Source organism: Myotis davidii, unplaced genomic scaffold (genome assembly GCF_000327345.1).
Source record: "Myotis davidii unplaced genomic scaffold, ASM32734v1 scaffold198, whole genome shotgun sequence".
In the NCBI taxonomy this organism is placed as follows: Eukaryota; Metazoa; Chordata; class Mammalia; order Chiroptera; family Vespertilionidae; genus Myotis; species Myotis davidii.
This window is the reverse complement of record NW_006291485.1, coordinates 2,032,442-2,043,118: the sequence shown is the minus strand read 5'-3', so window position 1 is coordinate 2,043,118 and position 10,677 is coordinate 2,032,442. Positions and strand designations below refer to the sequence as shown.

Below are 10,677 nucleotides of genomic sequence, written 5' to 3'. Positions count from 1 at the left end.
TAATGGGGTGCTCGGGTGAGCTGAGTGGAAATGAGGGGGCAAAGCGCTAGGACGTCTTCCTACCCCAGATACATTTTGGGTAAATTCTGGCCATCCCAGCACCTCCCCCCACCCCCCATCCTGCACAGAGTCTTCCTGGGCTCCAGGTCCCACTGGCTGAACCTCACTTCTCATTTGGGGAGTAGGCATGGCACAGCCCAGGCTCCCAGGAGCTTCTGAGCTGGCCCTGGGCCAGGTCCTCCCCGACGGCTCCAGGGAAACCTGTGACTCAGACACCAGCCATCCTGACCTGAAAGGGAAAGAAGCAGAGGACAGAAGGTGATGCGATCTGGGATGGGGGACACCCCGGGTAGAGGGGGAGCCCAGAGAAGTTGCCTGAAGAAGCCCAGCCTGTCTGAGAACTGTGAACGGAGACCAGAAGGGTGAGGAGGCAGTGACCGAGCATGCGGGAAGGTGCCCCCCCCCCAGGGCGGGGCAGAGGGGGCAGCCCTGGCCAGGGCTCGGAGAGCTGCCTGCCTGCGGAGGGCCCTCTGGTGAGACGAATTCCTGGCGTTGATGGAATGACTGTGAACTAGAGAGGCTGTGGGAAGGCTCTGGGCTCTGTGGGAAGCCCGGTGTCTGCCTCCACCCCAGTTAACTGCCCTGAGACCACGTTGAGACCTCTCAGAGCAGCTTGGCCCTTTATACAAGCTTAGCAATTAATGAATAACTCTAGGGCCCGTGTCATCAGCCAACAAACACGCATGGAGCCCCTCACTGGGCTGGGCACTGCGTCCCTTGTGGAAATGGGTTAAGAGGGGACAGCAGGGAGACTCAGGGGGAGGTGGTGTGGCCATCCCAGGAGAGGCAACGGTGGCCTGGCCAGAGGATGGTACCTGGGGGTGGGCAGCAGCAGCCAGAGGTAGAACCCATTCTGGAGACCTGCTGTAATGGAAGTCAAGGCAACTTCAGCTTGGTAGCTGGAGGGACTGGTGGACATGGGGCTGTTGCAGGATGGGGATCGGTGGAGCCCCCAGATATTCAGGGAAGGACACTCAGCCATCGGCTGGACCTTCAGCGCTGGGAAAGTGGCAACCGATGGAAGTGGGAGGCGACATTTTGGAGAGGGCAGGAAAATGGACAGCGTGTGGCAAGGGCTGGGCAGCTGGTGTGACCCTGGCCCCTCTCCCCGACAGCACCACCAGCGCGGGCAGTCTGGCCTACGGCGAGGACCTTGAGGAGAAGAACTCAGGTGCGTGTTTTGGGGCCAAGTGTGGGGCGTGGGATCTGTAGAGTAAGCCAAGGGGCATTGCAGAGTATAGTGGCTGAAATATGGGGATGAGGAGCCCCCCCTCCCCCCACCGCCCCACCCAGTCCATTCAACAGGCCCAGCATGTTCTCACTGGGTTACAAATAGTCCCAAATCCCTCAACTGAATGCTAGACTCAGGAAGCGGGGGCTGCAGACCTGAAACAGCTGGGCCGCCCAGGCGGGCACCGGGCCTGTTTCCCCGTCTGTAGAGGGAGGGCATGAGTGCGTCTCCCAGGCCCGTCCTCTGAGCCCAGGGACTGGCCCAGGGTGGTGTTTGTTTACCAGCTCCCACATCCATGGCGGTTCCCTGGGGGACCCATTAGACCTCCTCAGGGGATCCTGCGGCCGTGTTCGCTGCACCCCAGGCCACACCCTGCTCTCTCCGGCTCCAGCGTTCACCTGGGAGGTGAAGGCCAACAGCCGGACCTACAACAACCAACTCAAGGAGAAGGTCTTCCCGTGCTGGCAGAGGAAGAAGTACAAGGTGGGCGGCCCCAGCCCCACTGTCCTCTGCTACCTCCTCCCAACCAGCCCACTCTCCCGCACACAGTGAATTTTAATCGCTAATGAATCACCAGTTTGGAGTGCCCACTGTTTCCTTAGCCCTACCCCAGTTCACCTTAAAATGTGAAAATACTGCCAGCCGGCGTGGCTCAGTGGTTGGATATCCAACTGTGAACCAGGAGGTCATGGTTCAGTTTCCGGGTCAGGGCACATGCCCTGGTTGTGGGCTTGGCCTCCAGTAGGGGGTGTGCAGGAGGCAGCCAGTCAATGATTCTTTATCATCATTGATGTTTCTATCTCCCTCTCGCTTCCTTTCGGAAATCAATAAAAACATATTTTTTTTAAAAAAAGAAAATACTAAATCTTCAAATTACAATCAGACTGTCCATCAGACTGCCTAAAACCCCCCTGGGTGTCTCACTTTGAGAAATACTGGGGCCACAGTCCCATTTGATGTGTCTTTGCATTCAGTAGGGGCTCAATCACTGCTGGCTCAAGGCTGCATTCAATTGGCACTCAGTAATGCTGGTCTGAAGGCTCTGCCTTCAGCAGGTGCTCAGTAGAGCTGGCTCACGGTAGATAGGTAGTACTGGCTCGAGGCTTTACGTGCACCGGGTACTTAATTATTGCTGATTGTGCTCAAAGGGCAGGGTGAGGCTTAGGTGGGGCCCTGGCCTGGGCAGCACCTCCATGCTGGCTCTCATTCCAGGGCAACATCATCCACACAGCCAAGTACAACTTCTTCTCCTTCCTGCCCTTAAACCTGTACGAGCAGTTCCACCGAATGTCCAACGTCTACTTCCTTTTTATCATCATTCTCCAGGTGGGGCAGGACAGGGGTGGCTCCAGGGGTCAGTACAAGCACCTGAGCACAGACCATTCCTTCCATCTGCTCACACTGCCTCCTCCAGGAAGCCCTCCTTGACCAGCTTTGCCACATGGCTCTGTAGACACATGGAGGTTCGAGGGTGTGTTTGTGCGGTTGGGAGGAGGGGCCGGTGTCTGGCTGCTCACACACTGGGAGCATCCTCGTGGCTGAGTTTCCACTGCTCAGTCCAGGGCCTGGTTCACAGAAGACGCTCTCGATATCTGTCCAATGATGAAGGTGCATGAGTGGCTCCTCTGGGCCCAAGGCGGGCACAGCCCCTCCCCAGGATGGACAGCCTTGGCCATGTGACCCTCTGGGCCTCGGCCCACTGAGCTGACCCCAAAGGGAGAGGAGGAAAGAAGGTTGAGAGCAGGTTCCCTGTGTGGCCCTGCCAGATGGGCAGCTGTCCTTCCTGGGCAGCTCCCTCTCTCGGTGAGTGGGCAGCTCACAGAGCGCCCGACCCCCCTCAATATCTCACCGTGCTGACCTCACCCCCTCTGCTTTGATCCATCGACGCAATAAGCACACTGTGTGCGGGGCCTATCCTAGACACCGAGGACCTGGCGGTGACCCTGACACCCACTGCCATGGAAACACATGGAGGGGACCGGTGATGGAAAGGGGACCCACACCCCACCCACGCTGGCCTGGGGTTCGCTTGGCGCTCAGGCCTGAAGGGTGACTGGGAGGAGCCAGGGTACAGGGAGCAAACTTGGGGCTGGCAGGGCTTCCTGGAGGTGTGACGGGGAGCTGGGCATGGAGACGAGCTTGCGGGGGAATGGGAAGTAGGGGGGCAGCTGTCCCCAGAGCTGTAGGGGGAGGTGGCTGGCCTGGAGCCCCGGGGGTCGGAGGTGGGACACGGGATGCCAGGTTGAGGGGCCGGCTGGGAGGGCAGGGGACGCGGTTTGGGACAGTGTTAGTGTTCGGGATGGTGGTTCGGTATTGCCTTCCCGGCATGACCCAACCTCTGTGCCAGGGCATCCCCGAGATCTCCACCCTGCCCTGGTTCACCCTCTTCGCCCCATTCACCTGCCTCCTCCTCATCCGGGCCACCCGGGACCTGGCAGATGACATCGTAAGTGGGGCCCAGGCACAGTTGGGAAAGGGGGTTGGGGGCCGGGTGTGGTCCTTGTCTTGCTGCCACAGGGACAGGTGTCCCATAGCTCTTTGGCCTTCGGTGCCACACTGGGTGATAGATGGACCCTGCCTTCCTTCTCTTCGTAGCCGTGTCCCAGCAGCCCCCCTTCCTCCATCAGGGTCCCTGGCAGATGTGGCTGGTGTGGGGGTAGCATAGGGGCGTGGCTGGGGGTGGGATCATCCTGGGCAGGGACAGGGCGGGGCAGGACCACCCTTCTGACCCACCTCTGTGGGCTCAGGGCCGACACAGGAGTGACAGGACCATCAACAGCAGGCCCTGCCGGATGCTGGTGGGGAGCAGGTGAGGCCGCTGGCGCTGTGGGGGGTGCATCCTGAGGACGGGGACTCCCTCACAGCTGGTGGTGGGGTTGGGGGGGGAGGACATGTCAGGGAGGGGTGCCCAGTGGAGTGCCCAGAAACGTCCATGCCCCCGGACACCCTGGTGGAGTCTGATATCTGACAGGGACCCAGCCTGCTGTCTACCAGGCTAAGGACTGGGCCCTGTGATGGGGAAAGAGGCTGGGCCCTGAGCGCGAACCTTGCAGGGCTGAGAGTTCAGCTGCGGGTCTGAAGGGGGTGGAGGAGGCAGGGTTAGGGAAGGTTGGACTTCCCCTGGGCTGAGAGTCCCCCACAAAGACCTGCGGTGGGCAGTCAGGGAAGCTCAGAGGGGAGGCTCAGTCCCTGCACTCCCCCCGTTCTTCCAGTTTGGGGGTTGGGGGTGGTGGGTTAAGGGTTCCAAAGACAAGCCTGGCTGGGCCCCTCTCACACCTGCTGCCCGCCCCCTGCAGCTTTCTGTGGAGAAAATGGAAGGACCTGTGTGTGGGGGACCTGGTCTGCCTGCACAAGGACAACGTTGTCCCGGTGAGCTGGGTCTGCCTGGCTCAGACTCCCTGCTCCTGGGGGAGGGCGGCCTCCCTGCTTGGTGTGCCTCTCCCTCAGGCCGACGTGCTCTTGCTGGCCAGCACGGAGCCCAGCAGTTTGTGCTACGTGGAGACCGCAGACATCGATGGGTGAGGCACAGCTCATCACTAGGGGCTCGGGGGCCTGGGAGCCAGTGAGGCCTTCCCCAGTGGCCACAGAGTGTGGGTCCCCAAGCCCACGGGGATATTGTGGGCATTCATCCTGGAGCATTTGTGGGGGACCTGCAAGCGGCAGGGGGCAAAAACATTCAGCCAGAGAAAGGGACCCACCTTCTCTGCACCAGCCTTCTGGAGGCCCTGCTGTGCTCCAGGTGCGGCCGTCCGAAACCGAGAAGCCTGCGCCATTCCACAGACGTCCTGCGTGAATGTGGGCAAGGCCCCTCCGCCTCCTGATGGGCATCTGAGCCGCAGGAGGGGCTCCGTGGGAATGTCTGAGTGACTCTGGAGTGCCTTGCCTGGGCGCTGCCTGTCCCCACCTCTCACCTCACTCCTCTTCTCGTCACCAGGGAGACCAACTTGAAGTTCAGGCAGGCCCCGATGGGCACGCACCAGGCGCTGACCAGTGAAAGAATGATGGCTTCCTTCCAAGGTGAGAGGTGGCGAGTTCATCCACCATCTGGGCCTCCGTCTGCCGGCATGGAACTTCCCCATTTCACTGGGTTTGGGGGACAGTGATGGGGTCTACTGGAGGGGGGTGTCGGGGGTCGAAACAGTTTTGGTGGGTTTTTTTGGTTAATCCTCACCTGAGGATATTTTTTCCATTGATTTTTAGAGAGAGTGGGAAGGAGGGAGGGAGGGGGAGAGGAAGAGAGAAACATTGATGTGAGAGAGACACATTGATTGGTTTTCTCCCGCACACACCTGGACCAGGCCGGGGATCCAACCTGCAACCCTTCCATGTGCAGGCCCACACTCTAACCACTGAGCCATCAGCCAGGGCAAGGTAGCTTTTATTTTATTTATTTATTTTTTAAAAAAATATTTTATTGATTTTTTTTACAGAGAGGAAGGGAGAGGAATAGAGAGTTAGAAACATCGATGAGAGAGAAACATCGATCAGCCGCCTCCTGCACACCCCCTACTGGGGATGTGCCTGCAACCAAGGTACATGCCCTTGACCGGAATTGAACCTGGGACCCTCAGTCTGCAGGCCGACGCTCTATCCACTGAGCCACCAGCCAGGGCAAGATAGCTTTTATTAGGCCAGCTTATCCCAGGCCTGTTCCATGCCCTTTACATCCATGTGACAGTCGGAGCGTTTTCTGTTACTGTTAGAAAACATGCTGCACCATTGTGTCAGGCGTTACAGTTTATTTTTAAAACGTGGTCACATTAAAGCAAATGTTTTTGGTTGTTTAATCAAAGGCAGCCTCCGTGCACAGAGACAGGGAACCGACCGGCCCATCCATCGCAACGTATTTCCCACCTGAAAAGTGAGGCATTTCACACCTGTGGGGAGAACTACTGTTTGCCAGAGCCCAGCAAGGGGCTACAGTATTTTTTTTTCCCGTCTTAGTGCAAAGACAAGTTAATCAAATCGGGTCTAGAGCGGCATCGTCCTCTCGAACACAGCCCTTGGCTCTGGATATTCAAGCGTTGGTTGCGTTTGTTTTCATGGCGCCTGAGAAAAGGCCTCGCTTACACGGAGGCCAGGCACCGTGCGCCAGGTGCTGGGCTAGGCCCCAGGGTCCCCAGCATGAAGGAAATGCGGCTGGCACCTCCTCTCACAGAACTCACAGGGGCTCAGTACAGCACTGCAGGATTGTAACCAGGAGGAAGGGGACTCAGGGGGCGTGAGGGGGGGGGGTTGATCTGGCTGGAGGATCAGAGAGGGTTTCCCTGAGGAGGTGTGCGTCCTGGCACAGGGAAGAGGATGCACAAACCCCCCGAGGCTTAACAGCCAGCTTTGGAGCATCCAGGGGGAAGCTGCGTGGCAAGGAGTGGAGGTGCCAGTGGGGCAAGTTTGGGGCAGTGCAGGGCCCTTGGGGGTTGCTAGAGCCAGAGGTGACAGAATGTTCCCCACGCCTGCCCCACCCTGCTCTGGAGAGGGGTGGCCTGACCCCAGCCATGCCCTCGGCTCCCTGATGGCCCTGTCGCCTGTAGGCACGGTGGTGTGTGAGGAACCCAACAGTCAGATGCACCACTTTCTGGGGTGCCTGCAGTGGGAGGGCAAGAAATATTCCCTGGGCAGCGGCAACATCCTCCTACGTGGCTGCAAGATCCGGAACACAGACACCTGCTATGGACTGGTCATCTATGCCGGTACCACCGCACTGGGCCCTGCAGCATGAGCTTTCCTGGTGGGGTGGGTGGGGACCCTGAAACTGTTGGCAGGAAGTTACAAGGCCAGGCCTGGCTGCTGTGTATCTGCTGCCATAGGTGTGGGGCTCCCGACATGGTTCCTATGGGGCCTGGGTTCTAAAACTGTGGAAACTATGATCTCCTGGTTCATAGGTCAATGCTCAACTACTGAGGGCTTCCATTGCTCAATGTGCAGATTGAGCCAACACCCTTGTTACTTGGCTGGAGAATGTGGGGTGCTTGTATGAAGATGGCTGGGTGGCTGGGCAGGTGAATGGATGAGTAGGGGGTGACAGAGGGATGGAGGATGGATGGATGGATGGAGGATGGATGGATGGATGGAGGATGGATGGATGGATGGATGGATGAAGAGTGAATAGATGGACGGATGGATAGATGTATGTGTGGACGTATGAATGAATGGATGCATGGATGGACAGGCAGATGCAACCCCTGCAGGTTTAGACACGAAGATCATGAGGAACTGTGGCAAAATCCATCTGAAGAGAACCAAGATAGACCGTCTGATGAACAGGCTGGTGATCCTGGTGAGCTGGGGGTTGGGAGGACACAGAAGAGGGAAGGGAAAGGTCCCCATAGACAGAAGCCCTGGCTGTCATCTTTCAGGCCTCAGCTTCCTGCCTCCGCAAAATGCGCAGCCTGACCCTACAGACAGGTCTGTGGGCCAAAGACTCTTCTTAGAATCATGACACGTAAGGAATGTCTTTATAAAATAAATGTTGATCTTGACATTTTTTTCCAAATCCACAGGAGATTATAAAATGCTCACCTACCCTCCATGGACATTCATTTAATAATTCTTAACTCTTTGCCTAATCAACTTAACTGTATTTTTTATTTTTTAAAAAAATATTTTTATTAATTTCAGAGAGGAAGGGAGAGGGAGAGAGAGATGGAAACATCAATGATGAGAGGGAATCATGGATCGGCTGCCTCCTGCATGCCCCCTATTGGGGATTGAGCCTGCAACCCGGGCATGTGCCCTGACCAGGAATCGAACCATGATCTCCTGGTTCATAGGTCAATGCTCAACTACTGAGGGCTTCCATTGCTTTTTAGAGTGAGTGGAAGGGAGGGAGGGAGTGTGGAAGGAAGGGAGAGAGAGATCATGTGAGAGCTGCACACTGACTGGTTGCCTCCAACAAGTGCCCCATAGCCTGACCACGGTGGGGATTAAACCTGCAACCCAGGAATGTGCTCTTGACCGGGAATCAAACCCGAGACTCTGTGGTGCTGGGCCAACCCTCTAACCACTGAGCCATGCCAGCCAGGGCTCAACTTTATCTTTTTAAAAGTTGTTGTTATGTAATTTTTAAAATAGCAGCCACAAAACCCAGCAAAACCCCTGCAAGTTCCCCTCCCCCTGGGACTGCCAGCCACCTCCCCCCAGCCCCACTCCCCCATCCTGATGGCAGAACTTGGGGTAGGGGAGCTTCTCATTTCCTGTTTGTTTTTTACACTGGCTGTGTCCCTGTTGGCTAGTCGCTGGGGTGTCTCGGTGCTGCCCTGGGTCCCCCCACATGCTCCACCATCTCCTGTTTGCTGAGCAGATCTTCATGTCCCTGGTGCTGATCTCCGTGGCTTTGACCTTGGGCTTCTGGGACAAGGTGAAGGAATTCAAGGCCGAGCACCACTATGTGTCTGAGAAGCTCACGTACAGCGTGCCCACCGAGTCTTTCTTCACCTTCTGGGGCTTCCTCATCCTGCTCAGCGTCATGGTGCCCATGGCTATGTTCATCATGTGAGTCCCTGGGGCTCCTCCCCACCCACTCCTCAGCCAGAGAGAAGGGGGGGCTTGGGTGGGCCATGGGCCAGGCCTGACCCAGCGTGTGTTTGCAGAACTGAGTTCATCTACCTGGGGAACAGCATCTTCATCAACTGGGACAGGCAGATGTACTACCAGCCCCAGAACATGTCGGCCAGAGCCCGAAACACCAGCCTCAGTGACCAGTTGGGTCAGGTGGCGTACATCTTCTCGGACAAGACCGGCACGCTCACACGGAACATCATGACCTTCAAGAAGTGCTGCATCAATGGCGTTGTCTACGGTGGGGCCTTCCCTGGCCTGTCCTAACACCACGGCGCCGCCCAGCGCGCCTGACCCTGGGGTGCAGGAGGGCCCTGGGGAGCTGCAATCACCAGGAGACCTGAGTGGGTCTCAGGGTCAGCTGGCCTGCCCACCTGGCCCCCCCCCACCCCAGCAGGCCGATTGGGATCTGAAGCTCAGAGCTGCAGCCAAAGGCCTCCTCTCTGGGGGTCAGCAAGCTATTCCTATAACTGGCCAGCAAGTCAATACGCACATATACTTAATCCTCACCTGAAGAAATTCTCCCCATTGCTTTTAGAGAGAGTGGAAGGGGAGGGGATGGGAGGGAGGAAGAGAGAGAGAGAAAGAAAGTGAGAGAGAGAGAGAGAAACATGGATGTGAGAGAGAAACATTGACTGGTTGTCTCCTGCATGCACCCCGACCGGGCTAGGATTGAACCTGCAACCCAGTTATGGGCCCTTGGCCAGGAATCAGACCCAGGATCCTTCAGTGCTCGGGCTGACGCTCTAACCACCGAGCACACCAGTCAGGGTCAGCAAGTCAATATTTTTAGCTTCCCCTGCGGCCCCGTCTCTGTGGAGGCTCGGCTCAGCCCTGGTCCCCGGAAAGCAGCCTCTGCTGCGTGTGGACGCCGAGCTCCGAATTCCAGAGCGGCTTACGCGTCACGGAAAAGTATTATTTTGGTTTTCACAAACCTCTGACGTTTGAAAGCCATAGCATCTTCACGTGTCACAAAATAGAGTTTCTGCTTCCGATTGTCACAGACTGTACCGAGGACGCCAGTTTTGAATTTCATAGCATTTCCAAGTTTCCCGAGACAATATTCTTCTTTCAATTTCCCTCCAAGCAGTTAGAAACGTGAAAACGCTTTTTAGCTTGCAGGCCACAGAGAAGCTGGTGATGGTGCAGGGCGAAGTTCGCCAGCCCCGGGTCTAGTTTTTAGCTAGGTTTAGGGCGGGAGCTGACAGAGGACCCAGCTGGATAATTATTCGGGGCAGCAGGCAGTCATCAGCATGAGAAATGGAAATTCCACCTGATGGGGGGTGGGGTGGTAAGTGGCTGGTTTCTCTCATGTTGCTCTCTCTGTTTTTCTTCTCTCTCTCATGTTTCTATAAGCACTCTGGGGCCAGACTTTTATTTGAAATCATCCACTTTTTCAAAGTAGCAGCCAAGTTTTATAAGCCACCGTGAATAGTTCAAACAAGGTGTGTTCCATGGGGCCGCATCCCTGTCCGGACAGTCTTTCTAAGGCCCCCCAGGAGCCTGGCCATTTGCTCAGTGGTTAGAGCATCAGCCTTTGGCCCGAAGGATGGCAGCTTGGATTCTGGACAAGGGCACATACCTCGCTTGCAAGTTAACCAGCCCCCATAGGGGTGCGTGTGGGAGCAACCAATTGATGTGTCTTTCTCACATCGATGTTCCTCTCTCTCTCTGTCTCCCCTTCCCTTCCACTCGCTCTAAAAATAAATGGAAAAAATATCCTTGGGTGAGGATTAACAACCACAACAAAAAACGCAAAACAAAAAAATGTCCCTAGAAGAAGACATGAGTCTCCATTGCGTCCCTTAAGCAATAAATGAGAGCACAAA

At 56.6% G+C, this 10,677-nt stretch overlaps 1 protein-coding gene across 1 annotated transcript in view; it reads left to right on the top strand.

Annotated features, from left to right (window-relative positions):
- Nucleotides 1–10,677, top strand: part of ATP8B3 (ATPase, aminophospholipid transporter, class I, type 8B, member 3) — a 29,117-nt gene that overhangs the window by 1,303 nt on the left and 17,137 nt on the right. The window contains exons 2-14 of the mRNA XM_015564661.1: nt 297–422; nt 1,176–1,231; nt 1,683–1,774; nt 2,504–2,617; nt 3,639–3,737; nt 4,039–4,100; nt 4,588–4,660; nt 4,739–4,809; nt 5,226–5,308; nt 6,823–6,981; nt 7,480–7,568; nt 8,592–8,782; nt 8,881–9,089. Of these exons, the coding sequence (XP_015420147.1) occupies nt 297–422; nt 1,176–1,231; nt 1,683–1,774; nt 2,504–2,617; nt 3,639–3,737; nt 4,039–4,100; nt 4,588–4,660; nt 4,739–4,809; nt 5,226–5,308; nt 6,823–6,981; nt 7,480–7,568; nt 8,592–8,782; nt 8,881–9,089 (1,424 nt within the window). The remainder of the gene's footprint in view (nt 1–296; nt 423–1,175; nt 1,232–1,682; nt 1,775–2,503; nt 2,618–3,638; nt 3,738–4,038; nt 4,101–4,587; nt 4,661–4,738; nt 4,810–5,225; nt 5,309–6,822; nt 6,982–7,479; nt 7,569–8,591; nt 8,783–8,880; nt 9,090–10,677) is intronic.